This window comes from Maylandia zebra, linkage group LG13 (genome assembly GCF_041146795.1).
Source record: "Maylandia zebra isolate NMK-2024a linkage group LG13, Mzebra_GT3a, whole genome shotgun sequence".
NCBI lineage: Eukaryota > Metazoa > Chordata > Actinopteri > Cichliformes > Cichlidae > Maylandia > Maylandia zebra.
In genome coordinates this window covers 8,159,844-8,185,301 of record NC_135179.1, presented here as the reverse complement: position 1 = coordinate 8,185,301, position 25,458 = coordinate 8,159,844, and the positions used below count along the sequence as shown (strand labels likewise).

General features: G+C 38.3%; 1 protein-coding gene across 3 annotated transcripts in view; it reads right to left on the bottom strand.

Moving 5' to 3' along the window:
- Positions 1-12,040: 12,040 nt before the first annotated feature.
- The window catches only part of LOC101474016 (contactin-associated protein-like 4), an 87,387-nt gene continuing 73,969 nt past the window's right edge, over positions 12,041-25,458 (bottom strand). Inside the window, exons 19-24 of one of the 3 annotated variants that reach the window (XM_004553489.3) lie at positions 25,206-25,445; positions 19,801-19,934; positions 19,474-19,561; positions 17,919-18,137; positions 16,010-16,081; positions 12,041-14,194 (exon numbers count right to left, since the gene is read on the bottom strand). In XM_004553489.3, the coding sequence (XP_004553546.2) occupies positions 13,998-14,194; positions 16,010-16,081; positions 17,919-18,137; positions 19,474-19,561; positions 19,801-19,934; positions 25,206-25,445 (950 nt within the window). In that variant the 3' untranslated portion in view covers positions 12,041-13,997. Of the gene's footprint in view, positions 14,195-16,009; positions 16,174-17,918; positions 18,138-19,473; positions 19,562-19,800; positions 19,935-25,205; positions 25,446-25,458 lie in introns of all 3 variants that reach the window. The other 2 variants (XR_013101333.1, XM_076891468.1) reach the window with 2 other exon arrangements.

The window sequence follows — 25,458 nt, the reverse complement described above, 5'->3', positions numbered from 1 at the left end:
TCAATGGGATGCCGAGACCTGACGGGAGGTACTGCATGTGTGCTGAGCTGAAAGAGGCAGCTGAAAAGCTGCGCAAGCTCAAGGGTGAAAAAGACTTGAACTCCATTCAGTCGGTCAGCTGTAAGTCGTGTTTCTTTGCACCACCTCCAGTCTTCACCCTTTTAAGTGAAGACAGGCTGTGTTGTTTCAGAAATGCTTTTATTGATATTTAGTTAAAAGACTTCTTACACATGGAGCTTTTATTAATGCGAAATCTTTAGACATGGCAAGTCATGTGTTTTAACCCCTAAAAACATTTATGGCAGTGACCCTGGTGTGCCTCTTTCTGGGAACACAAAAAGTGTACTACACAAAGAACACCTGCTTGTCTTTGTCTGCAGCTGTCCATGGACCAAAGTAATGCTGTGTTTCCTTGTTATAAAAGGCTCCTTTGGTGCCCTCGTGATACAGTGGGGACCAGAGTCTAGATTTCCTGAGGTATAATAGCGCCATTTTAAAGAAATAAAGTCTGCATCACAAGGTTGGAAGTGTTGCATATGGTGTTTGCCTCTTATTTCTTCCTTATTCTTGCTGAAACCGTTACGTTAGGCATCTGTGCATTTCACTTATTTTCCACGTGATTTTTACTTCTGTTTGACCAGGTTTTGACGCAAAAAATTTCCTAGTTTAAAGCCAGTGGCTTTCACAAAAGAATGGGCTGCATATAGCCATGGCATAGATACTAAGGGTGAAACTTGTAGTTGTATGACATTTCAGTGACTTTGATGAATGGCAGTGTCTGCCATGCTGGGAATAAAACGTTTGCTTAAAATAGCTTAACATAGCATTTACACAAAACACAGAAAGATGCAGATGGCATGGCTTTAAAAATAAAATGTTTTGTACCAGCAAAGCTCCCTAAGGCACCCAACACAGGATATATACACATATACAGTAACCTAGAAAGCTTCTTAATTCAAACAAACAACAAGAAAAAGTGTTTTGTATTCCAGTGCTTAAAAAAAAGCAAACAAACTGGTAGAAATGTGTTGGATAATTCTGAATCAGAACACACACACACACACACACACACACACACACACACACACACACACACACACTCCAATTTTATTTCAGTAACAAGTTCAGCAGAAATCATGAATATTTATTGAACCTGTGTGCACTCACGCACAAACACACCAACATCACTTCTTTCCTGATCCACAGATAAACTTTACAACAAAATTTAATTAAAATGTTCACATTTGAGATGTCGTGCTAACAAAATATAACCTCCACAGAAGACGTAACAACGGTTCAGTGTGGAGCTGAAAAGAACTTGTTTTTGTACTTTGAGCCAAAAGTAGAGAATGTAATATGTTGACTGAGCAAGCAAGATTATTGTTTATCGTTCATCCTCTTGTGTCTAACACAGACATTAGTGAACACGGTCCAAAACTCATTTCTGACCAAAAATGAAGATGTTGCATTTTCTTTTCAGGGTAGAAAATGTAATATTTGGTTTAACAATAATGATGGAGCCTGATTTTTTTCCATCAACTGGGATATTGGTGTAATCTGTGGAGTACATGAAAATTTTAACTTTGGAAGTGTTAACTGCGTACTGAGAATAGATGTTAACGCTTAATATACAATGTGCAGATATCAAAATGAGAATAAAATGATGTTATAAGATGCCATTTTCTGTGTTGGTACGCTTGTGTATGGAACAGCATGCAAAGAAAATGAGTTTCCATTTCAAAAATTTGATAAAAACTGTTTCTGAGGCAGCAGAATTTTCCGAGTCTAACTTTTCTGCATCATTTTTATGACTAACCCACAATAAAAAGCACCCTCTGTGGAAACCTGGCAACTTTCTACCTCTGATCTGCATGTTTGTGTTATCTGTGTGGCTCTCATGTTAGTCCTGAGTTGTGCTTTTAAAAACTTTGGAAAGTAACAATTAAATAAAAAATAATATATATATATATATATATATATATATATATATATAAAAGAGGAAAAAAAAAATAGAGCCACAACACAGCTTAACAGTTGGAGATTTTTTTTAAACACAAACCTGTAGCCCATACACACATATTCATCAATGAAATGTTACCCAGCTGTTATATAACTTGTGTGGACTATAACACCATCACAACTGTATACTCTCACTAGACACTTTACTATTAGGTACACATTGCTAGTGTGGATTGAGAAAGAGGTGTTCTTTGTATATCCAAAACATAAGAAAAACCATCAAATACATTCTTTCTATGACAGGAGCAGAGTGGTGATCAGCAGCTATAAGAAGGGCCTCTTTCCAGTAGTCTAACAAATTAACAATAAAAAAAAAACAATTCAAAATAACCAAAAATAAACTAATGTGCTGTTTAAAGCAAATAAAGTAACTATTAGTACTATGAAGTTGTTAACCACACACCAACTGCTCTAAAATAATCCAAAATTAATATATTAAAAACAATAAAAGCCTTTCATATAACACACAAAGATGTATGTGTAAATATTTGTTGTTTTAAAAAAACCTGACCGGTTTCAAGACACGTACCCAGGTCCATCAACATCCAAAACAAAATTAAAAAGGAGGCAAAGCAAAAAGCACAGCAGTAGCAGATCTGCTTTAAGGCTATCTGCCCAACAGCTCAAATGTCCTGTGATGTTAAAAGCAATGTTGACATTAAAAAATGATAACCACCAAAATAAATCCAAGCTTGTGACAAGCTGAAGTTACAGATCAAATCCAAGTCATCCCAACTGAAACAGTGTTCTCTGTTTCCAGGACAAATTCACCTGTTTCTTGGAAGCCTTCCAAGAAAGTAAGAATTGGGTTATTTCTACAAAAGCAGCATCAAACAGCAACAATGCAAAACTGCTCAAAGTGAGGGAACAGCAGAGACTCCCAGCTATTTATAATGTGACCACATGTGATGGACCGAGTTGAAAAACAGGAGGAGTCCCAGGAATTATTAGAAAAATATGGTTTTCATTTATTTAACCCCCTCCCAAAATTATATTTACAAAAGTAATAAATGTTGAGCTCATAAAAGAGGTCAAAGAAACAAAACTGAATTCAGGCAAACACTGCAATCACAATTATAGTATAAATGACACATTAGGCCAATTACTTTTATTTAAACAGTGATTACATTAGTCAGATTAGAGTAAACTATTCTGAGAGAGTGATTTAAAATCACAGGCAAATATAATTTCAAGTAATTCCAACAGGTTTAGTCAGATAAAGTGCAGGAGTAGGGAACCAAACGCCAGACACTGTAGATTGCAGTGAAATCAAGCTATCTATCATGCAGGAAAAACCAAAATGTGACCGTAACAAAAGTATAAAAGTCATAGCCTGTCAGCGGGCAGTGAGAAACCAGCTGTGCACAAGAGACACTGACAAAGAGTGAGGGTAACACAGGACTATATATACACAGAGGGCTGATTAGGAAAGTGGAGACAGCCGATTAGGCACAGGTGCACACAGTTAACAGACGGGGAACAATTTGGAATCATGGATTACAACGACAGGAGGTAAATTAGGATATAAAATAGAATAGACTAGACTAGAATAGAATAACTTTATTGTCATTGTAACCAGCACAACAGAATAAAAATCTTCAATCCCCATGGCACTCATTAAAAAACAAGAAAACATTATTATTAATAGTAATAATATTAATAGATGAAAAAGATAAACACATGTAGGTGCACACATAATAGACATATGACAGACATAGAAGGCTGATCTTCAAAGTAAAACAAGAAGCAACGGAAAAGACACCTGCTTGGAGTATGTAAACAAGAAGACTCGCATTAGAACATGAAAACAAAGAGACAAGACAGACAGGAACACTGAGGGAAGTAAAACATCCATCCATCCATCCATCCATCCATCCATCCATCCATCCATCCATCCATCCATCCATCCATCCATCCATTGTCTTCTTTCCTCTTCTTTTTAGAGAAAAAAAAATTAAACCATAAACCAAAACACGATTACAAAACTCAATTTTATCACTAGACTGATCATCAAGTCAAATGAAAAACCAAAGACTCAAGAATAAAGAACTTAGCCTAATTAAAAAGAGGAAAAGAACAAGCACTAGAAGCTCAGTGAAACCAAAGAGAACTTTTTTAATGCATGAACAGTGCGCCATGCTGAATCTGACTGTTTATCATGCTCAAATCTGCAAAGAGACACATGCTAAAACCAACACAAACAACAATCACCACCACAATACACCCTGCACCACGAACAATATACCTTTTACACATTTATCCACATTATCTTTGTGCTTTGTGGTGTTTAAAAACAGAACAGGTTGCACAGACTGTGTTTTCCAAAGCTTAGCGTTTTTTGCTTTCAGGTGGACATGTAAACTCAAACAGTGAGCTCAGAGACTAAAGCGCTCTGTACAATTGAAGAGATTGTTGATTATCTAGATGGAGCAGATTGGGTAAAAGACAAATGAAGGCACACACAGGAAAACTTTTAGGTTGTTTTACTTTGAGAGGTCTGAGGCGTCAATAAAATGACTCAGAGAAAAATGTCTTTTTTGATTTGCTGAAATCTGTCACTGTTCCTTTTTTTTTTTTTCTTTCTAAATGACATCAGAAACAGCAGTATGCGACATTACGTGATGGCAGAGCTTCAGTTCATCCTTTGTCATTTTTTTTTTTTTTTTTAATAAATAGGACAGGGGGAATGAATGAGAGAGAGAGGGGGAGAGAAAGAAAGAAAACCAAAGGGGAGAAGAGACGGTGAGAAGGGGGGGGAAGAGAGACAAAAAAAAAAAAACTCCTGGGTCACCTGTATGGAGAAAAAAAAAAAAACCAAACAAACAAACAAAAACAAACAGAGGAGACAGCAAACAACAAAGAGCAACATAATAATAGAGAAAACAAAGCACCATCACAATAAACTAGCTAGTCATAGATATCAGTATTTACTAAGTAATAAACGATATTGTGCAGCACGCAAGATAGACAGCGCACAGTGTGCTTTGAGGCAGCAGCCAAGAAAGCTTTAGTCCGCGTCTGTGAATACCCATGTGTACACCTGTGTGCATACCTGTGTGGATCAGCATGCTTGCATTCCAAAGGTTTCTCCATGTAATGATCTGCTAGGGAGTGTGGGGGGGCCATAGCCCCGTCCTCCAGGGTGTGAAGCGGGTATGGAGGAGATCAAAACTCCAGACATCCAGAGGCCCCCAGAACACAAGAGACCATGGAAGACCAACAGAGGGGCAGCCGCGCCACTGTCCCAGTAAGAGCTGAGGAGAGTCCCAGATGAGGGCTCGCCCAGCAGCCGCGGAGCAGAAGTCAGGGGGAGTTGCAGTGACGCGCCCGTGAGCTCCGCCGGCCCCCAGCTGCGCCTGAGTGACCGAGCCCTAGGCCGAGAGGCCGGGGGCACCCCACCTCCAAAGGGGCCCGAGCGAGCCCCAGGCCCCGACAAGCGGCCGCCAAGGAGTGAGCCGGTGTGTACCCGGACGCCCACCCCCAGACACAAAGAACCACCAACACACCGACACCTGAGGGAGTCCGCCACCGGCAGGGGAAGTGGTGGTGGGTGGAGATAGGCCTCCAATCTGTCACTGTTCCACAGAGTTCAAGACTCTGAAAAGCAGTAATCCATCACCGCCTCATCTCTGTGGACATTTGGCCCTGACCTTGAGCCATAAACAGCATTACTGATGTATTGTAGCCACCGAGACTGAATAATTACACAGCAGAGGAGAGGAAACTTAGCACATAACCCAGCTGTCTCTCGAGTGGTTATAAATATGTATGGAGAGGTGTAACTTGAACACAGATGCTGCTGCAAAGACGATTATATGCAGAGTGAAAATCACTGCGTGTGGGTGACCGTGGTGGAGCTGGAACGTCCCCTTGCGAGCATACCGTCACTCTGAACCTCCTATCGGTGTTTAATGAATATTTGCATGACTGAAAATGTGATATGTAGACACACACTTGATGCACATAACACAATTAGTCGGTGTTACAAAAAGTCATGTGAGACGGTTTTGTAATGAGTGAATCAAGCTTGTGCAGAGGTGCCCTGACTACTTTTGTGGAAGGCAGTGATAAAATGATAATTAGTAACATTACAAGTTCATCCAAAAAATGCTCCTAAACATCATATAGTTCTTTTTGACTTCCCGTGTGTTTCTGCTTCACTACTATATTTAATCATTAGTAATTATTAAACTTGGGATCTCTTGTATATTGTGACTTTTGTCCTGTCTCTCTTGGTCTGTACTCTTTCCATCTTTCCCTTCACCCCACTCTGAGCCTGGTTCTGCTCGAGGTTTCTGTCTGTTAAAAGGAGGTTTTTCCTTCCCACTTTCAAGTGCTTTGACGTAGTGGGTTGTGTTATTTAAAGTGAAGTGAATAATTAAATTGAAACTGATTATTAAAAGAAATGAAAAGTAGTAGGCATTGTGTAGAGTAATATCTATGAAATTAGACACAACTGCAGTGACATAAATTAAGCATAACATGATGTAAAAAAGTCCTAAACTCGACAGAGTTAGAAAGTCACTTAGGGTGGGCAAACAGACCAACAATGCGCTGACTTTTAAAAGGCACAGACACATGGCAGCGCCTAGAATATAGATCTTTGTGTGCATCAGCTTTTCATTTCACTGTGGGACAAAAGCCACTGAATGTTTTATATTCTGTAAAAAGAGTGTATTTGAACTCAGACCAGATCTTTTGCTAACCACACAAAAGTACTTTTGGAAAGCTTAAAAAGGAACTGAAACCAAAACTTAATACTGATGTCAGATGAGAGCTGAACTCCATTCTCCTTGTCAAAAGTTGAGTCTACCACCTCCGAACTGACTGCACCGCATTTTTAAAGTATAAACTCAAACTGAACTTTTACTGCTTTTAGAATTCAGTCTGTTCAATAAAGTCTTCTTTATTGAAGAGCTGCTGATCAAATACTCGGACCTGATTACAGCTGCTTGCCAAGTTTCACTATGTTACTACCACAGGCGATGTGGAAGTGGATGAGCTTTGAACATGCTGTTGTGAAGCTACATCTTCAAATCAGAGTTTACTTTAAGTTTGTACTGTGTAAAAACAGAAAACAAGGAGAAACTTGGGAAAATTTAACTCTGCAAATGTATTTTAAAACATCTTTAAACAAAGGTGAGCAGGATCTTTAGAAATGTTAATTAGTCCTGACCTGTCTTGCGCAACAGCTCTGCAAAAGGCCAATGTATTCATCCACTCAGAAGCAAGGGGGCTTTTTTGAAGTAAGCAATCAAAGACTGAGCTATTTCAAAAATGTTTGTGGTTACCTTAGGAATATGAATAATGCATTTGCAAATGGATCTGTTTAAGCACTGATAAGTTTTATGCATTCATTTGAGATTTCAGGAACCCAAGCCAGCAAAGATGTGTGATTGCTGTAGTTTGAATTACCCTCCAAAATTTTTTACAACATTTGGACAGAGCCAGTGATGAGGACCAATAGTTTTGTTTTTGTTCACAATGATGTTGTTAATATGTCCATGAAATGACAAATGATCTCATCCATGATGAAGAAAGCCAGGCTTTGTGTTAACTGGCTAAATCTCTGGTTATAGTATGGTTAAGTGGTATCACATTGGTGGTCATCAACTTTCTTTAACCCAGAGTTTCTTTTTCAGGTTCACACAAAAGGGCGTGCCGCACAAAAAATTGGACTCCACTTCCTCACAAACTTGAGTGAGTAAGTAAGTGCACCCCACCCTACTATATATATACACATATATATATAATTTTACAAGTCACACTTAACAAGAAATCCTGTGAAACCAGCTGTTTCTAAGTAATATTTTTTGTGGCTAAATCCACTTTGTTTAAAAAAAACCACCCATTTCTTGTGCTTTTCACTCACAAAGAGACTCAGTCACATCTTCAAACACTCTGATTAAAAGTTGTCCTCTAGAGCTGTTATTTGGGAGTTACAGATTAGTGACATCCCCTGGGTATATTCATTCTTCATTGCAGCCAAGCTCAGTTTTATCTCAGTTCAGCTATGCATCTGATGTTCAAATAAAATAATCTCATAGATATTCCCCAACAGAGATGGGCAGTAACGCGTTACTTGTAACGCGTTACTGTAATCTGATTACTTTTTTCAAGTAACGAGTAAAGTAAGGGATTACTATTGCAAAATCGGTAATTAGATTACCGTTACTTTCCCGTAGGAACGCTGCGTTACTGCGTTACTAAAACCGTGATTTTTTTTTGCGAGAATGTCTCATGACAGTGACGTAAGCAAGTGCGACGTTGGTGACAGCAGCTGTGTGCAGATCAACAATGGATAATATATCGAGTGCGGGAGAGAGTATGAGCGTGCAGCGTTTAAAGTGTGGAAGTACTGACCTTACTTTGAGTTTGATTCCATAAAAAGTGACAAAAACATTAGCGTCCATCGTGCGTGGGAAGAAAACTTCTTTTTACAGCGAAAAAAACCCCTAAACTTCCGAGCAAGCACCGAGTAGCTACGACGTGATGGGAAACTCACAGAGACACTCGCGCGGATTCTTCAACTGACCGCAGCACACCTACACCAGGGTAACCCTCCGCCTACCCTGCTCCTGCTTTACAGGTGAAAATAGAGCAAAAGGACCGCTGAGTCTTTGACTTTATTTATTTTCTGCTGTGTTTTACTTGCATCTGTTTGAAAGAGTGAGTGAAAACACAAAAAATATTTTATTTTATGTGCTGGAATGTGTAGAAAATAGGTTTAAATGTTAAACTAATTTATTCAAGTCAGAGAATGTTGCATATAATTAAATGTTTTGCTTGATGCATAAAGTTAAAAGATTAAAACTGATAAAACAAGTTAAAAAAAGAGACTTTTCCATTTGATTACATTTTGTATGATGGATTATGTAGAAAAAGTAGAATTGGGCTGAAAGATCTATCACTTTATCACCTCTTCAGGTTGTAAATCGTGTTTTTAAAAAGTAACTAAGTAACTAAGTAATTAATTACTTTTGAAAATAAGTAATCAGTAAAGTAACGGGATTACTTTTTGGGGGGAGTAATCAGTAATTAGTTACTGATTACTTTTTTCAAGTAACTTGACCAACACTGTTCCCCAAAGACTCATTGCAGTTTGGGGCCATTTCTATAAACCATAAAAGACTGTTAGACTTTCAGAAGGGCCATTTAAATTAACTCTCAATAAAAACAAGTCATTGACTGAGGAAAAAAATGTTACAGAGCCAAACGAGACAGACAACAAACACCATCTGCATCAGCAAAACATCCAAAATACAAGCTCTTCAATTTAATACTGAACATGGTGAATCACGTGTGGGACTGCTACTAAAGTGGTTACACTTATTCCAGTAGTTACATAGTGGCCACTTGAGGCAAGCTCCAAAAGTGAGTCAGTCCCCCACAAATTCAACTGAACCGCCAGTGTTGAGGTCCCACAAACTGCAGCTCCTTGAATACTTCAGGCTCAGTGTAATTGTGTTTAAAAAACAAAGAAACAGTTGTAATACGGATTATACACACATCTATACGCCACATTTTCCAATCCAAACAATTTAATTCAATTTTATTCAACACTAAACACAAATGATATGATATATGGCCTGGAAGAGCCATTTACCATCCAGTTAGCTGACAACCCGTCATGCTCTGCCCCAAAGATAAGAGATCAAGTCAAGTCAAGTTGCTGTATTGTCATTTCAAACATGTGCACTGTTACAGTACACAATGAAGCGAGATAACATTCCTCCAAGACCATGGTGCTACATATAATATATAACAGAGAATCAGCACAGGACTACATATATTGCAAGTGTGCAAAAAATGCAAAAAACAAAAACAGCGCAACACCAGTCAGAACAGATCGATACACACACAAGACAGTGCAGACATACCAGTGCAATAGAAAGTGCAACAATGATGGTGGTTGTGCAAAACAAACAATGACAGTGGGTTGTGCAAAAAGACTGAGAAAAAGATTAATGATAAGCTAGTAGCACTCGATCCAAATGCAAAAATAGTAAATGGCAGGTAGTTATGATGCTGTTTTGATCTGCAGGTTGTAACCACGAAATAATTTTGCATGCGCTAATTTTACATCCACTTTTAAGAGGCCACATGGCGGTGATATTGCTGTCAGTATCTTATATGAAGAATGGACATCAATGGGAACCGGTGTGTGATTTGTCCCACGGGTGCTGCAATCACACAATTCAGAAAAGTAGAAGTTAAAAGAAGGGAGGACAGAATAATAACCCTGCTGTGGTCACTAATGTGGTGGAGGTTTAAAGAAAGAAAAAGAAGAAGCAGCTGTTCCTATGATTCTCATGGTCCCTGTCTCATTGTGTCCCCGTTGACTTCTTCAGCCACAAAATCATCACACACAAAAATTGTCTCGCCTGAGCAGTCCCGCCTGTGGCCTGCGTGCTGCTGACCCCAATGACATCACTGTTGGTGTGCAAGCACAGAAGGTCTGCATGCTGTCAGCGAGGTTTCTTTAACATCGCTGACCAGCTGACACGAGTCACAGCAGGATCTCGAGTGTGTCAACAGCAGATTCTTACAGTATCAAAAACCTGCATGCACATTGTGGACACCCTTTTCTCCCTCATGTTTACAGTGCATGCAGAAACACAAAGTCAGTGATGATGGTATTTATGATGAGATTTACAAATTACACATGGCTGTCTGTAATCCAGACTGTATATATAATGTACTGCTTTTTACAGTTTAAGTACTTCCCAAGCGTGTCTGAGGAGATTACTGCTGACTTGACAAAACCTAAAACCCCAATCAGAGATGATTGGTATCACAATGGTCTTGTGAATATGGTGTATTTTGGCTTTATGTAATTAAACACTGTAAATCTTCTCTATCTGTGTACTATGTATACAAAAGCCCAATAGGGGACCACAGCTGGAAAAAAGCAATACTTGTAAACTCTGTGCAGTACATCAGTTCCATGCTCTGTTTTGGACCAGTGTTAAACTACATTGTCCCTATTAAATTAAAGCTTAAAAAAAGCTTTTAGACAGTCTTTCCATCACCATGCAATAATAGTCGATTCTGTTTTTCTTCCCTCGCCTTCTTAGAAAATCAGATTCCATCTGCTTCATTGGCTTACAAAAACAATAGCAATTTCTCAAACCAAACCAAACTCACAGTTTTGGTGTCAGTATCTCCTTAGGTAATCATCAAATCTAATTTAAGCAATCAGAATAACATCAGCCTTGTCACGCATTCACACATTGCTGAAAACTTGCTTTACCTCAAATAACTGACAATAATCTTGACTCGTGATCTGATTTGTTTCCCTCCGAGTGCCGCAGGATGTGTCATTACAACAAGTCCTTTTCTTGTTCTCCCTAATGAGGTGCTATTAGAGGCACCGATGTGTCTCTTCCTGTAAATAATACCTGCTGACAACCACCCAGCTGCTGTCACCTGAATCGTCATGGCATGTGTGTGTATGTGTGTGAGTGCATACAAAGTAGGTGGACAGCAATCGTGGGAAGCACAGTCATGTCAAAGCTTTGTGTTCACGTGTTATTGTTATAGCTCGGAGAGAGGCTAGGTGCACATCGACATATTCTGCACCTGAATGCATCACAAAGCAGCAAACGGTGAAGTTATCTCCTCTCTGCAGATAGATGCATATTCATATCCATTAGAAATGTCACATGGCGAAGAAAAAGTCCCACCTAACTTTTATAGAGCCTAACATTCAGAGATGTAAATGTATGGTAATTAAATTTGCTGTTTCGACTTAATTTAACAGAGAAATAATTGATTCAGACATTAGCTGTCTAAATCTCAATTGATGGAGCGTCTTGCAAGTACTAAAAGCCGCTCATTGATCAAGCTCTAAAGCTCATGTTCATCGATTCAACTCTACTCTGTACCATTTCGCAGAGACTGTGCTCATGTTAATGGAGTCAGTGATGGAAAAATTACAGCTTCAGTAACAGAACAAAAAGGTTAATAATGCAATAAAATTGCAGGGTTATAATTCAGGTGAAAGAAAAGATAAAGCCACTTCAGAAAAAGATCATTTATTTTCAATTCAACGAACAAAAAACCGTGTTTGTTACTAAAATAGCTGTACAAATTAAACTCTAACAGCAGGTCACTCTAACTCACTAACACCACAGTAAACCTTCAGTACGATTAAAAAGGATTGTGCTGCTATAGTTCAGAAGTGAAGCACTACTAGAAGAGAACCAAACCTATCAACACCACCTTGAAAAGTACTCTTCAAAACAACTCAACACGACATTCACTAAAGAGTTCACACTATATAAACTGATTCAGTGTCCTCTTTAGTCTGTGGTTTTGCATTTAATCAACATTATTATTTGGTCTTCTGTTCTTCATTACATCCACATCCTCCAGGCCCGTCTGCATGCTTCTACATGTAGTGGAGTGATAAAGCTATGTCATTTTTCCCAGCATGCCCTGCATCGTCTTCAAGCATTTGGTGCCATCACTGAAACACACTTCCACGACTTCTCCTCAGTTCAACTCGGGTTTATCGTAGGGGTCATTTACTCACTTTTTTAATGAAAATTTTTAACTTGCACACGAAGATGCTGCTGAATCAGCTAATAAAATCTAATGACATCTGGGATGAAAAGAGAAAATACAATAAAACTGAAATCCAGTCCTTGCTTAAAATACACCATAGAAAAAGACAACTTACAATGTTCTCAGCAAAAACATGACCATATACTGTGTGTGCAAGCGGTTCACTACATTTAATTTTCACACCATTCCCGGCTAAGAGCAATGAACACAATGAGAGAAACTGAAGAATTTAGATGAGGTTTTTCAAATCTCACTAACCTTCCACAGAAAGGAGATTGGGGTGGAGTGATGGGTTGACAAAATATTTTACATAGTACAGCAATATATTTCTTGTGTTGTTAAACCAAACCTTGATAAACCTAAACAAGTTGTTTTCAATGAAGGTGAAACTTATAGGAGCAATTTGGGTTTTTTATTTGGCCAGAGAGTGGGTTGGAGGTACTTGGCTCAAAATATAATATTTATGTTATACATTTTTCATATAGTCCTTTGGTCTGCGCCAGTTGATACATAAAAATGTTGTTCATACTTAACTGACTTTCAGATAAAAGGAAAAAAATGATATTGGGACAAAAAGTGGAATGCCTTCATAGGAACCGGAGGCGGGAAGTAATGAAGTGTGGTGTATCCATTACTGGTGTTTATCATGCGTGATATAAAAAGATGTGATAGAGATGAAAGACGAAAAACATATATGCAGGGAATATGAGTGGAAAGCAAAGACATGCCTGCGCTAGAGAAAAGTGACATCGTGAGAGAAAATGAAGACATTAGTCCGCTATCGTTGAACCAAAATAGTCAGCAATGTCCTTACATAACCAAAGCCTTTTGGTTTTTACTTACTTGAGCAAAGAAGTTAAATCAGTACCTCAACTTCTACCAATCTGTGGTTTCCACCTTTGTTCAGATAACAGATTTCAGAAAATGAATACAAGCCACACTTTGCTTTGTGTAACAATGAAAGAAGCATGAATAACAGATGTTAAAGAAAAGAGAACACAAACATGTTCATTGTGAACAGATACACTTTTCTTTCCCACCATGAAATATAACATTAAAATAAATGAACTGAGCTCACTGATAAAATAGCAGACATTCATTATCAACATCATTCCTGTTCTTGTCCTGTTCTTTCAATAATCACAAGATTGGTTGATATAAAGTCAGAATTGTAACATTTACATCATTTTCTATGTACAGTTTTTCAGTTTAAAAACACTACCATAGAAGCAAAAACAAAGCAAACAAAATGAAAGAACATGAGTTTCTGTCTGCGTCTTCCTGTCTTGTTGAGCCAGTAGTCAGGCTCAGTTTGTTGTGTAAAGCACTGAGGCTTGACAAGGCATCTCTATCTCTGTCTGTCCCCTCAGCTCCAACACTGCCAGGTCAGAAGCAAGTTGAACCGTCACTTAAATAAAATATTCCTTCTGGTTCTCAGTGGGACCGTTCTGTGAAGTGATCCGACTTCTGAATGGCAACTCTGGATTGTCTTCGGGTTTCACTGTTTTTACTTCCTGGCGCTGACATGTGCATTTCCTCCTGTAGAGGAATCGGGCCATTATGGCTAATGAAGACACGGTTACAAAGATCACCACAGCTATCACACCTGCAAAGCAAATAAATGGACAAAGTTATAACAGTATGGCAGAGGCAATATAAGTATATGTTAAGGACATCAACCATAGACTTCACATAAACAGTGGATGTAACTTCTCAGTCTGAAAAGCTGATACTAAAGTGCCTTAAAGCAGCCAATAGGAACATCCCTTAGCTTAGGCTCCAGTTCTGTAGACATAGAGAATTGTTGGAGACTTCTTCCATGCAAACTGTATACGACAACAGCAGCCTTACTTAAAAAAGCAAATACAGGGTATGCAACTATGAGGTGCAATCAAAAAGTTCTGATTTGACTCACAAAAATAAAAAGTGAACAGTGAACAATTCCATTAACACACCTGAACAGTGTTAATGGAACAGTTTTAAAAATGTAATTTTGAAATTCAAAGCATATTTTTTTGCCTTTGATAAAAATGAAAACTCTTGTTCATAATTTCTTGGTATCATACTAGCATTTTCCCTAAAAGTCAGTGTTCGTAGAGACAATCTGTTTGAGTCTATGTTTCTGCTTTTTCTTCATGTCTAATGAAAAACTTGTGAAATTCTCAAGCCAGCAATTTGTGGATTGGACTGAGTTTTGAACATTTCAGGAAATTTCAATTGGCCTCATTGGTATATATTTTTTGTCTTTCACAAGACTTCCACAGAAAGCCAGAGCACATATCACCCTGTTCTAAGGATGTCATGATTTTCTTTTGTTTGCTTTACGTAATTCATCAGAACCACAAGTACGGTGTACACAAGCTGTCAGTAAAGGAAAGAGAGTCGGGAGAAAAAGGAGCAGCAGTCTCTAATGAAACACCCAGCCATATGTGTAACATGGAGGTGAGATATTATTTTATAATACGTTGCTGAAAATATACCTGCAACAGTTTAAAATATGTCAGAACTGTATGTGATCAAAAGAAAAAACGTTTTATGCATCATGAATTGTTAACACCTGTTAATTGTCAAAGCTGATATTAAAAGTTTCTTCAAGTTTGCATACATCTTAACATTTCTTCTTGTAAAAATAACTGCAACTCTCTTAATCCTTTACATATTGAAATAAAACCAGTTTTAGACTCATGGCATGTGCCCACCATCTGGACTACTTTATGCAAATCATAATGCAGGACACACACAACCTCTGGAAACTCCTGAAAAAGGCTGAAACTATTCATTGCTGTTCTACAGTGAAAGCAGATTCAGGAAACTAAACTGGTTACAATTGAGTGCTTTTGTCTTATTTTCAATTGGAATAAATTATCACCGGAGAGCCAAACTGGAAACAAAACATTATGAAATAAAACTCCTATCTGAAGGCGAGTGGTCAGTGGCCCAACAGACACAGGAAACAAAATTGCTTTGCTTCATCATTAGTACTGCAGGGTCCACATTTTCTCCAGGCTCCCTGGGCAATTTGAGCTATTAGAAGGTATCTACACTGATGTTAGCAATAACAAAAACTGACAGGAATTGTACTTGGAGTCGAACGTAATTTGTATTCTAATTAGCCATGTTTTCCTTTGTGTATTCAGACACAGTCAAGCTGTTTGAGAGGCAGCTGTGGGCTTTCATTTGCACAACATGCAGTTCAGTTTTAATCATCATTTCAATGCCAGTTCCTCTGCACTGAGGTGTGTCAAAAGAAAGGTATAAATGAATTCCAATAAAGGAAAAAAGATGTGATAGGAGAACAAGTTTGAAACTGTCTATTAACTGACTTGACATCACATTATCCCCGTTGGCTTTGTACACAGTTTCTGTCTCATGATTGATGATAATGGCAGAGCCACATTGAAACAGGTTGCTGCCACAGTACCTCCGATGAGAGCTGAGTCACTCCTGATGGCATTCACTAAAGGCTGACCTGTTCCCACTGATCCAGACTGGCCTGCAGAACAGAGACATAGAAGAAAAGGTGCAGGGAGAATGAAAATATGAAAGAGAAAAGAGGGAATTTGCAGCACAAGCATCACAGGGGAACTGAAAGAAGATGATGAAATAAAGTACAGAGAATAGATAAGAGAAAAAGAAAAATAAGGAAGCAAAGGATGGCCATTAGTGAGGCAAAAAATAGATATTGCGACATGCTGAAAAGAGAATGCAGAGAGGGGGAAACAGGAATCATCTACGGTGGGACTTCAGAGTGGATTAGATGAGTGACCACAGGGGAAGGATATGACAACGCAAACTCTCACCACTGGTTCAAATTAATTGCCTCATTTTCTAGCCGTTACTGCAGTGCACAACAGCATTAGAGTCATCCACATCATGAAGTTGGAGAGGTATCACCCACACAGAAGTGCCTATGATAGGAATTTCAGTAATATTAATTATTTGAGTCTGATGGGAAACATAATCCCGTGGCTGTGCGGTAAAGGAACATTACAAATATTGGAGGATGTGTTTGCTACTCACTATCTGACCTGTGTGGAGGATGCTGTAGCTTTCACAGATGAGACATGTCCAAGCGTTGTCCCCTAACTACAAATCTGTGTTTTAATATATGCCTTTATTTTCTGTAATACGTTTAGGCTGACTTTTACAAGAATAGCACATGACCTTTATGACTGTTGTTGCTCCGCTGTGCAGAAACCTGAGACATGATAAGTCTGAGTGGTAAGCAGTTTAGCATCTTTCTTTTCTTTTTTTTGTAGCAGTGTTTATTTGAAAATCTGCAGGGGGAGACCAGACATTGCATTTATGATGATATTCAAAGCTATTTGGATGATGTTCTAATTATGCAAACCACCAGGATAATGTCATTACATTTAATTCCTTTCCCTGACACATGCATTTGCAATTGTAAAAAGAACATCTGTAGAGGCTGGCATAAAAAAACTGATGTTTGACACTATCCTAGTCGCAGGAATAATGCAGAAAAACCATCATCCAGCAGAAATTGCCCCATGAAACGTCGAGATTGTCTTCACCTAGTCGTTATGCGTGGTTCCAGATCTGCATATAACACAACTGAGGAAGCAACAGCTCATTAAATAGGATGTGCAGCTTTAGAAATTCAGATATCATTGGTAGAGACACAATATTATATTTTCAAAACGTATTAATAGTTTTAAACACATATACGGTCTAAAGTGAAAATAAGTAATACTTTTTCTGCCCATGACACACCAGTCCTTTCTAATTTTCATTCTCATTTGGCAAAACACTTGCTGTCTCGGGTGTCCTTTGGTATTTCTGCTGTGGCAGTAGCAGTGGTGTCATTCTTAACTCGTCCCATATGGATGCTTTTAAAGGATCTCCTGATGCCACATGCACATGCACAAGCTAACTGACACTTTGCAACATGCAGAGTTAGTGTAAAGAGGCCTGAATTAGATGCCTAAACTGAGGTGTCCAAAGAAACAAAAATAAAAAGCACCTGAAAAGAAAAGAAATCAGCCAGTGATTTCAAAGCAAATCACTCTGCGTCACGCAAACAGCACCAGCTCTATTTTTTTATGTAAGCCATTTCAAGCTGAACAAATCAGATAAGGGGAGCAGGAAGTCAGATACAGGAACAGCAGAGAAAATCCAGTCAACTCTCAAAACAGATGACCCCATGCAGACAACATGCTCTGCTTCTGAAATTCTCTCTGCGTGATCTGAAGCCATGCGAGGGACAGAACAAAACTGTGTTGGAGACACAGTTTGACCATCATTGCCACCACTCCAATCTCCTTCAATCTCCAATACCAATAAAGAGAGCAAGGAAATAACCCTCTTACCTGATAGATGGTGTGTGGTTTCTGTTGCATGAGAGAGGTTGGCTGAAGTAAAGCCACAAATGGACTGGATCAGCGGACCAGTTACGGTAACTGGACTAGTTTTTGGGTGGAGCAGAGCAGCTTTCAGAGGGCTGATGGAGTTAAAGAAGACAGCAGATAGACAGCCAGTGAAACCCAGAGAAGCAATCTGAGCCAAGTCCGGATCCAACCCTTCAGAATCTATAGAGAAAAGACAAGCACACAGACTGTGATGTTTTATAAAATGTACAGTAAGGATGGTGATTACTTCACTTTTTTAAAATTGATTTTGCTTTAGCAGTGCTACTGTAACTCTGCTAAAGAACAAAAAGGAAAAATAATACTTTGGGCATAACAAAAGCAGATAATAAGAAAACAAGCTGAAAGAATATTGCTTCAAAGTGGTAGGTGCAGCGGCTGATTTAGAGTATTGACCAAATAATCAGTGTCTGGTTTTCTCTCTTCCAAATAGTCTGAGGTCTATTAACTCCACTACAATGCACTCATAATTACTAGGAGAAGATGACAATGATGAGGTTACTGATGCAGTTTCGCTATGAGGTAAAAACTGGCATCAATGAACCTTCTATTAAAGATGCTAATGTTGTACATTTAGTTGTTACAAATGATCAAATGTTTTATACAAAGACAAAAAAAAGGACAAATAATGCTGACAAATGGCTGGGAACAAAAACAAGGTTACTGGAGGATCCAACAAAACAAAACAAAAAAAGTCCCAAAATACTCAAGAAAGCATGAAGACACATATGAAGCTTTTCTGTTCTTTGGCTCATTGTCTCCTCTGTACTTTTTGCCTGTGACGTCACCCTGAAACGAATCTTAGTGCATTTGAGGTCACTGATTTTGTTACTTGTTGAAAGTCAAGCTTTAGCTGCTTGGCTGGAGTCGGGACACACAGCTTTAACCCTTTAAAGCCTGAATGATTAAATAGTTGCCAGAAAATTCAAATGTTTATAAAACAGAAGTTTTATTAAGCCATCTGATGAATTTGCATAAAAATAATTTAACTTGCAATGTATTTTGCTGCATCTGGCTTTTTTTTTTTAAATTCCTTTAAAAAATATTAAGCAATTGATTTAGTTTTTTCAGAAGGGGAAAATATACATAGATGATCTAGAAGTCTCAAAAACAGAAAACTGAATGCAACCAAGATTGCAATGGCAGAAACATTCGTCTCAGTCTTTCAGGAACCGGTGGGTGATGTCACAGCAGCTTTCATTTTGTATACTGTCTATGGTTAGCACTTAATGAAGTTGTAAAGTTGTAGTAAAGCTGGTGTTATGTTAACAGCAGGGAATAGTTGTTTCTGGCCTGGAAGGAGTTTTGTTCTTGTCATTTTGTGCAGTAAAACTGAAAGCAAACCTTGTGTCGTATACACCCTATAGTCTAGACAACACCGCCTCCAGTGAGGGAACCAGTGAGGAAAGGTTTGAAAGCCTTATTGTCTGATATAGCAGAAAAAATAATATTCTGTCTGAGTGCTCTTCAGCCTGAAAGGCCTTGCTGTCTCACTTACCGTGCACACTGCCAAGAACCAGCGACCTTATGCCATTGAATTCTACACCAGATGTCAGGTTGAAGTCCTCTTTGGGATTCTGGTCAATCTGACAGAAAATAAAAGGTTTCCCTTCAAAACGGGCTTTCAAATAAACGCCAACACTTGAATAGTTAGTAAGTACTTTGGTATATACAACAAATGATATAATGTAAATACTGATTTTCAGAGAGGTTTTATTTCATAAACCTCCTGTCTGTTGCTTTTTCCGCTGACAGAGGCTGACTTATTGTTTATTATTGACTAAGAAGACGGGTTGAGTGCTTTTTGTTTGCACGTGTGTGTTACCTGCATAGAGACAACGTCTGCCAGTCGACTGATGGTAATAACATGCAGCTGTCGGTCGGCGAGGTTCTTCACTTTGCTCCTCAGTATCTCTGCATCTTTGCTGCTGTCCAGTCTGTACCTCACCTCTAGCTTATCTGTGGTTAGCAACAGCACAGTAAACTGCTATATTTCTGTGTGGCACAAAAGACAGGACTGAATAACATTGAATACATGTTTAAATGGGAAGTTTCAAAAGCTCCTGTAGTTGAAGAAAATATTGTCTAAAATCACCTTACATAAGAGATATTCTTCTCCGATTATATTCAAAAAAGAAAGCTTTCATTGCCGCCATGCATCCTTCCTCTTTGCCATCTCTGTCCATTGTGTGGATTCATTGTCCCTGCCTTTCTTTTAATAAGCTGGCGTTAGATATTAAAATACCAAATTAAGTATTGGAATTCCTTCATACCAACTGATTTTTGTGTGGCTGGTGTGGATCTCATGCATATTCTAGACTATGTGATGCTCATTTTCAAGAGCATGCTGAACTTTATAAGGTGAAGAAGAAATAAAAAAATAATTCTTAACCTCCTAGGACCTGGCGTCAACATATGTAGACATCACATTTTGGGTTGTCTAGACCCAAAAAAACAAATTTTGCCCCACAGGGGCCTGATATCCACTTACGAGGACATTATACTGCCACTGTTCTTTTGAAATTTAAAATGAATGTCCTCATATGTGGATCATTTTTGTCAGAAACAAAAATCAGGTAAAAAATAAAAATCAGGCAATTCTTTGTTTTCACATTCATCAGGTCCCAATCAGCCCAAATAGCAAAGAGAAATTAAAAATGCATGCCATGAAAGAGTTCCAGTCTTAGGAGGTTAATATGAAACAAAAACAGCCAAGATTTACATTTTCTGTTTTCAAACTCACACACCACTGTCAATATGCACAGTTTACCTTTTCAACTTTACTGTGAATGTTATCAGTAACTTCATTTATATAATAGTGTGCTTTCATTGTAGGATTGTTTATATGATCCTCTGTTGCTTTTTTGCTTTGAAAGTTATTCGAGCCATCTTTCTGGAAACTCACATTTCCTTTCCTCCACTTATGTGTTAATGAAAATTGCACTTCTTCCCTAGAAAAGTCTCAATTGCAGTGTCTAATAACTTGAGGTGTAAATGGCAAATTTAGATGCAAATTATGAAGTGGAGGAGTGTCTACATCCAGTAAATAGTTTTTGTCATGTCTCAGAACTGTTTATGTTGTTTCTGCCTGATCTCATCCACTCATCAACCTGTTGCATATATAATGCGGTCGTGTCACTTACTCTCCCCTTGATTTTGCTATCAGTGTGGTATCAAGCAATGGTTACATCCTTTTTGCACATACTCGTTCTTACTCTGTAATGTTGCTGTCAATTTATTGATATTTATTTATAATCACATCTGTCAACCCTGAATATTTATTACTTGGTGACTTGTATTTGTTGTATATATTGTGCTATTCCTCATATATTAACATATTATATTGATAAATAGTCTAATTTGTTATTGTTAATGCTACTGTTCTTTAGCAACTGTAACCCACAAAATTTCTCTAGGGATTAATAAAGTATTCTGATTCTGATTCTGATAACATTTGAGTGATTTTTTGCTCTTCTGCAAAGGTTTTTCCACTTCCCTCCTTGTCCACTCTCTGTTGCCATTTTCATCACATTTACTTGATGTGCTTCCTCTTTTGACATTTTGACAGCTCTCTATATTGGTGTTATTCACTCCATTAAACCTTTTTAAATGCTCCAGAGGTCCTTGTTCTGGATCCTCCAGCCTGTGCTTAAAATAAGGGGGGCTTTAGAAGTTCTGCTGCTGAAGTTCAAACCTAGCATGAGAATGGAGTATAAAGGTGTCACGAAGAATTGAGAGATTTTTATAGACAAAACATATTCCTAACCAGTACTATAAAAACTGTAACTAAGCAGCCGGTGAGTGCACAATTCCTAATTTCAAACCTTCATGACTTAATTCCAAACATAAACCTTTTACGTTTGTAGCATTTTAAAAGCCATCTTCCTATTTATATTAAAAATAGACCCAATCAAATTTTCTCCATAAACATGCCTCATTATATAATCATGAATATATTGAAGATTATATTAATTCAAAAGATCTAGCTCTTCAAGGGTATTAGCAACTGAACAATGATCCAAAAAATATCCCGAAATAATTCAGTATTTGGAAAAGCCAGGCTCTCTACAGCATGAAGTACTTTGATTTTCCTCACACCTTTTTTAAATGAATAATGACTGATCTCCATTGGTTGTAGGAAGATGTGTTGCTGATCAGGCTTTTCTCAAAAGCAAATGTTCCGTCATCCACTGCGAATTTAAACACATTATTTTTAGTTTACTCCTATTCATATCAGCATATCTTTAATAATAATTTGCTTATGAGAACAATGACAGGAGAGACAAAGTGAGAGCAGCAGAAAAAAAATGGGGGTGAGAAAGAAACCTGTTCCAACTTTCAAATCATGCATTATTCATATTTTCAGCTCTGCTAATAATTTTTTTTAAACAATTTAATACTTTTAACACCCGTTTGGCTTCTGAACCGTGCTTATTAAAGGTGAAGAAACAGCAGTGAGCCAAAGGCAGTTATAAAGTGTGTTCACACTGTAATGACCACGATTAACAAGTCAGGGGAGGTGATTGCTGAGCTGACAGACTGAAATTACTCCACAGAGAGAGTTTGTCAGCAAGCTTTAAGCTAGTAGGTGGTAAAAAGTTAGCAAATACTGAAGATGAAAGGTTCAGCCATCACTAACAACACCAGGTGCCAGAAGTATAAAACTCTAGAGATTCACAACTAAAACTGTGTGGAAAAAAAGAGAAATTTGCATGCACATTGTTTTTGTTCAGTCTATTAGAAATATATTATCTGTATGTGCCCGAGGCTAATTTCCGCTCTTATCATCATCCACGAATGGATGTAGAGACTCCCTAAAAAAAGCCTATAAAATGCTGTCTAAAACACATTTTCCTGTAGAAATAACAGTTCAAGTGTGGGAAAAGGCATTTCCATGCTTTTACTAGATGGGTCTAAACTAGAATAAGTCTGTTTACAGACAGTCAAATCACTCTTTCACGAATGAATCCCAAATTTCAGTGCACCTGTTACCTCTTATGTACTTATTAACCACATGTGCTCAGCGGTGGAGTTATTAGATAAACAAGATGAAATAAGAGGTATTAATTCTGTCATTTCAGCAGTCTGATATTAAATGGTTGAAAGTGAAGGTGGAGCCTCACTGATTTAACAACTGGTTTCACGAATTATAAGCGTAAAAGTGGAAACACGGCTTATAAAAGGAATTTCAGTCAGCTACCGAAGACAAGCCCCTTCCTTCTAACCTTTTTAAAACAAGAAAAAAGTATAATTATGGTAAATTATGTAATGATACTACCACATTCAAGCTGTATTCAGTATAATTTTCACTATTGTAGCTCCCTGAATGCAATGCTTTAAGCTCTAAATTCTTCAGCATCAGGATTTTCAAAACCTGTGTTCACTCACAGCTGTTAGCCTACAAGACAACATTAGCTTCATAACAAAACACTGAATATTAGTAAGATAAATTTCACGAGCTGACTTTTCCACTAAAATTCAAATACAGTGCAAACCATGTTTACGGTCCCAGAATCATCTCAATGTGTGTGGTGTGGGCTAAAACTGCCAAAAGGATGAAGCTGATGACATTTTCTGTCAAAGAACAGATCCAGGAATAGTTTAATCAATCTGGTGTACGACTTCACACTCGCCTCTCTTTACGACAGCAGAGAACAAGACCTGAAAATATTGATTGGTGTCAATTGTAATGGTGCATAGACTGGTGTTCATGCAGTACTTTTTAGCCTTACTGACCATTTAAAGCACTTTCACACTACAATGCCATTTTACAGACCTTTGTATCTTACTTTTTTCTAGAACATTTCAACATGCAGTCAAGAGGAGACAGGGACCAACTTTGCCTTCTGACCCAAGTGCCCCACCAAAACATGGTGGTAGATTGGTTAATCATTGGCTTGATCATCTTTTTTATTGACGATCACAAAAGTGCTGAATTTCAGCAGACGTATCCTTTATTTAGACATGCGATGAAATATAATCTTCCTGTTTAAAACTACAGCAAAAATAAAAATGTTACACAGGTGCAGTAACAGCACAGCAGCAGCAGCGACACATCAACCAAGCTGCTCGCAGTCTTGGCACAGAGTCTTTTCACCAGAAAAGGCTTGTCCAAGAGTTTTAATGGGGTGCTTCAGTTTATTGTCATGTTGACTACCTGATCACCATGGAAACTGTGTGACCTCCTGGTCATCAGCTTCCTCCTGGGTTATTAAAGCAGCCGATTCGCAGTCTATTTACAGCTAATTTAGGTGGTATCCCACTTTCAATAGGTCTGTCAGCCTTCTTTGTCCTTTCCGACTCAGATGGGCCCCTCTTGTCTCTTTCTTTGGCTGAACTCACAGTGAGTTGATTAAACACAGAAGTGAACAGGAATAGAGAAGAGGGGAACTTGATGATAGGAAAAAGAAGGTGAGTGAGGGCAGGAAGACTCGTCGTATTAAAAAAAAGAAGGATGACAAACGGAGACGAGCTGAAATTATGGATGAGGCCTTCATAGCCTGAATTCTTGATTTTGATGTCATTCACTATTACATGCCTATTACAGAAACACCAATAAATAGCTTTAGAAATCCATTTAAATCTGTTATTTTGATAAGACTGAAAAAACGTTTCATTTTTTGTAACACTCCTCACTTTTTTTTTTTAGTTACACCTGTTCAACTGCTCACTAAGGCAAATACGCAATCAGCCAATCAAATGGTAGCAACATGGAGGCCCATTGACCATGACCATGTCTACATTTTGATGAAACTGAGCATTAAAACAGGGAAGGAAAGAGATTTCATTGACTTTGAATGAGACTGTCCAGGCTGGTTCTGAAGCTTACTGGTTTAGAAGCAGGTGATTTACTGGGATTTTCCCCATACAATCATCTCTAGGATTTACAGAGACGGTCTAAAAAAAGAGTAAATACTGAACACATCTGGTTGATGTCAGAGGAGAATAGACAGACTGATCGAGCTGATAGTAAGGCAACAGTAACGCAAATAACAACTCAAACCCTGAATCATATGGGCTACAGCAGCAGACGACCATACTGGGTGCCACTCCTGCGAGCTAAAAACAGGAAACTGATGCTACAATTTTTGCCTTATGCTACAACACCACTGTTACAACTTATAAATATAAGCAACAAAAGGTCATGGTTATTTTATAAAGGCCAAGTCAAAGTATTTGATGCAAGAACACTTTCCTTATTAAAAATACAGAGAGGATCTCAGTGCTCACCTGGCTTGCTGAGCAGCACAGCAAAGTACTCTCTGTGGTAGGAGCTGACGTACAGGAGCAGAGCAGGACTCTGGCTGGTCCTGAAGCTCAGGGACACATTTTCTGCTTTTAGGGTTATGTCAGAGTAGATGGAGGAGGGGAAGGAGCTGCTGCTGCTGCTGCTCCTGTTTAGCTCGTTCACCATCTGCTCCTTGAAGGCATAGGTGACTGATGTTTCTGACTTGAAGCTGGCTGAAACCTCTGTAGGGAGTAA